General features: G+C 43.1%; 1 protein-coding gene across 1 annotated transcript in view; it reads right to left on the bottom strand.

Annotated features, from left to right (window-relative positions):
- Positions 1 to 2,842, bottom strand: part of LOC105362946 (uncharacterized) — an 8,984-nt gene that overhangs the window by 840 nt on the left and 5,302 nt on the right. Inside the window, exons 5-9 of the mRNA XM_011500501.1 lie at positions 2,644 to 2,719; positions 1,875 to 2,158; positions 1,318 to 1,479; positions 1,135 to 1,245; positions 339 to 523 (exon numbers count right to left, since the gene is read on the bottom strand). Coding sequence (XP_011498803.1) covers positions 339 to 523; positions 1,135 to 1,245; positions 1,318 to 1,479; positions 1,875 to 2,158; positions 2,644 to 2,719 — 818 coding nt within the window. The remainder of the gene's footprint in view (positions 1 to 338; positions 524 to 1,134; positions 1,246 to 1,317; positions 1,480 to 1,874; positions 2,159 to 2,643; positions 2,720 to 2,842) is intronic.

The raw sequence follows: 2,842 nt of genomic DNA, 5'->3' as shown, positions 1-2,842 counted from the left end.
CCCTCCCAACCCCCAACCACCAACCCCCGCTCCACCACCATCACTCCCCATCGAAGGTTCATCGAATTTTCATCTCAACTCTTAAACGATCGCGAGCCGAATACTAATAACATGGCCATGGCTGCGAAACATTAATATCGTTAAATAGGTGAAGCGATAATTGGGCCGCGATAAGCTCGTAATTGAACGTTGCATCGGCACTTGGCGAGTGAAAAATCTGCTCGTCCAGCGTCCCGGCGAACTAGGAAACTTTTCCAAACTCGTCGCGCCAGTGGAGGAAGAACTTCTGGCAAGTCCTGTTAAAAAAGACATTTATCAAAGTTCGCCGGTTAGCGTACCTACGTAAGATGAAGTTTCGCGTAGTCTCCGATGTGTACGATGCCGTGCTCGAGGGAGGCTACGTGCAAATTGGCGCCGCATGCACGTGGGTTGATACGAGGATTGTGCAGCTCCGATATTTGCGTGCTGCAAGCTGCCGCGGGCTCGCCGCTTGCTGTCAGATAATTGCCCCAGAATTCATTTCCTAGGCATTAAAATAATGAGCGAGTGAAGTCGAGTTGCAGTTGCAGTTGCTGCGGATTCAAGCGTGGCATTTCCTAGGCTGGCGGCCACTAATGCTTAATGAATTTAATTGCACTTTAGAATAGGAGGCACGCGCGTTTGCCTCGCTAGTGAGCAATTTTGTTTTTACTTATTTTTCTTCGCTTCCTCTTTTGGGGTTTTTTTTTTTTTTTTTTTTTTTTTTTTTTTTTTTTTTCTATAGACGTTGAACCGGTAGATGGCGATTTCGTCAACGTTTTTGCCTCGATTATGTATTTAAATCGAGCCGCGGGAATTACTTACGATAATACGCTCGAAATCTTTGCATTAAGCAGTGATTTCAGTTAAACTCTACCTACATCTGGCCTCCCACTCCCGATACAACAGTGACAGTGCGCTATAATTTTGACATTTTTGGTTTTCCGTAATTTAACAAGCGAAGAACGAATCGAGCTTTAAGAATTATCGAAATAGTCTAGCGAAAATAAGGATCTTACAGCCGTGGAATTTAGTAGTCGGATTGGACACTCGCTAATCTCATACATAAAGCTCTCTGAAATATCTCGGGCTAATGTGCCGAGGAAAGGAACTAACCTGGATAAGAATTTCCATCAGCGGCATAGGTAACAATTAACAATTTATTGGCGTCACTGGAGCGAAACAGTTTCGTTTGAGGCTCCCGCAAAGCGAAATGGATTCTGATATCTGCGAATAAAATTAAAACGTATATTCATCATCCGTGTTAATTGAAAGCTGTTGAAGTTTCGAAGAACCGACCACCGAGATAATCCCCATTGCCGGCTCCGCCGCACTTCTGCTGGCGGAAATACGAAAACATAATGTCCGACACGTATCTCAATTTCTTGTTCATCTTGCGCAATGCGATTTCGAAAGTCTTCAAAAAATAGACCTCTTGGTCGTGAATTATCTTCCATACTCCTGGAAAATTAAGTAATCGTTATTATTTGACAATCGGTATTATTCGACCGAATTGCGGCCGAGTTCCGTGATGGTGGTGGTGGTGGAGGTGGCGGTGGCAGTGGCGGTGGCAATGGCTGTGGCAGCGGCGGTGACAGTTGGCGGGGCGGTGGGTGGGAGGGAGGGAGGGTGGTAGGGAGGGGAGGGGGGGCGGAGGGAGGGTTCTCTGGTAAAGAGAATTAGACGCGTAACGTCCAGGCGCATGGAGAGATATTTTTCGTGCGTGTATTGCAGCGTGCGTGTGACGCCCACTCGGACCCTCACTTACACCGCAATTAAACTAAATTTTCATGGTCAAGGCTTAAGATTATATTGATAATTACGATATGAAAGTGTGACTTAACTGAAAAACTGACCTAGTCCGAAGCCTACAACATGCAAATATGCCGTTGTATTGTGCTTTTCGGCTCGAGTGTTAGCTTCGAGCAGAATCATTTCAACGGACATTAATGTTCTCTTCATATAATTTTCGGCGTCAAATATTATTTGACCCGTCAATGGTACGTATCTCTTATCTCTCAATTTTACTCGCCGCATTGCCTCGTCGTATATCAGAAGATAGTCGTCTCCGTAGAATCTTGCCCATACGCACCGTAGACCGCGTTTCTCTTCGGTCGTGCCTTCGACTGGAGGGCCGTAGCTGTGGGCAAAAGATAATGAGATACTTTCTTTTAACGACAATCCTTAATTTGCAAATAACTGGATCTAAAATTTGATAATAGAGATACGGTGTGAAAATTCATGATGGAGTGCGATGTCTCATTATACATTAAGGTAAGCTTCTGCATTATTATCGCCCCTACTAAGGATTTCAATTATTTCCGAAATAGAAATAGCATTTTAATATTTGCATGCGCGTGTACGTTAAAGTTACGAATATAAATGTGCAATAAAAATGTGTGAAACATAATGTTGTCATCATCTAGCAAGACGCTCGTTCACTATTGCCAATGCAACTTGTCATAAAACGTGCCAAAAATTTGTAATAAAAACGTTTTATTGGTACTTTTGCACAATGCACAAGCTCCTAAGAATCTTGAATAAAAATACACAGAGAGAGAGAAATATTGGCTAATTATCGACGACAATGAAGCAATTGTTTCAATGTATTTGGAAAAAGCTCACCCATTGTCCATATTATTCTGCAGATGCGTAACAAGTATATCCTGATATTCCATAACACGAGGTCTCTCTAACCTACCAACAACAAATTCCAAGGTTTATTCATTAATTTATAACTAGTCGCGTATTCTCGCATTAGCTTTTGCTCCTTGTTTCTCTCTCACTCTCTCTCACTCTCTCTCTCTCTCTCTCTCTCTCTCTC

Source organism: Ceratosolen solmsi, unplaced genomic scaffold (genome assembly GCF_000503995.2).
Source record: "Ceratosolen solmsi marchali unplaced genomic scaffold, CerSol_1.0 scaffold56, whole genome shotgun sequence".
NCBI lineage: Eukaryota > Metazoa > Arthropoda > Insecta > Hymenoptera > Agaonidae > Ceratosolen > Ceratosolen solmsi.
Note: the sequence above shows the minus strand (reverse complement) of the source record. Positions and strands in the feature narration are given on the sequence as shown.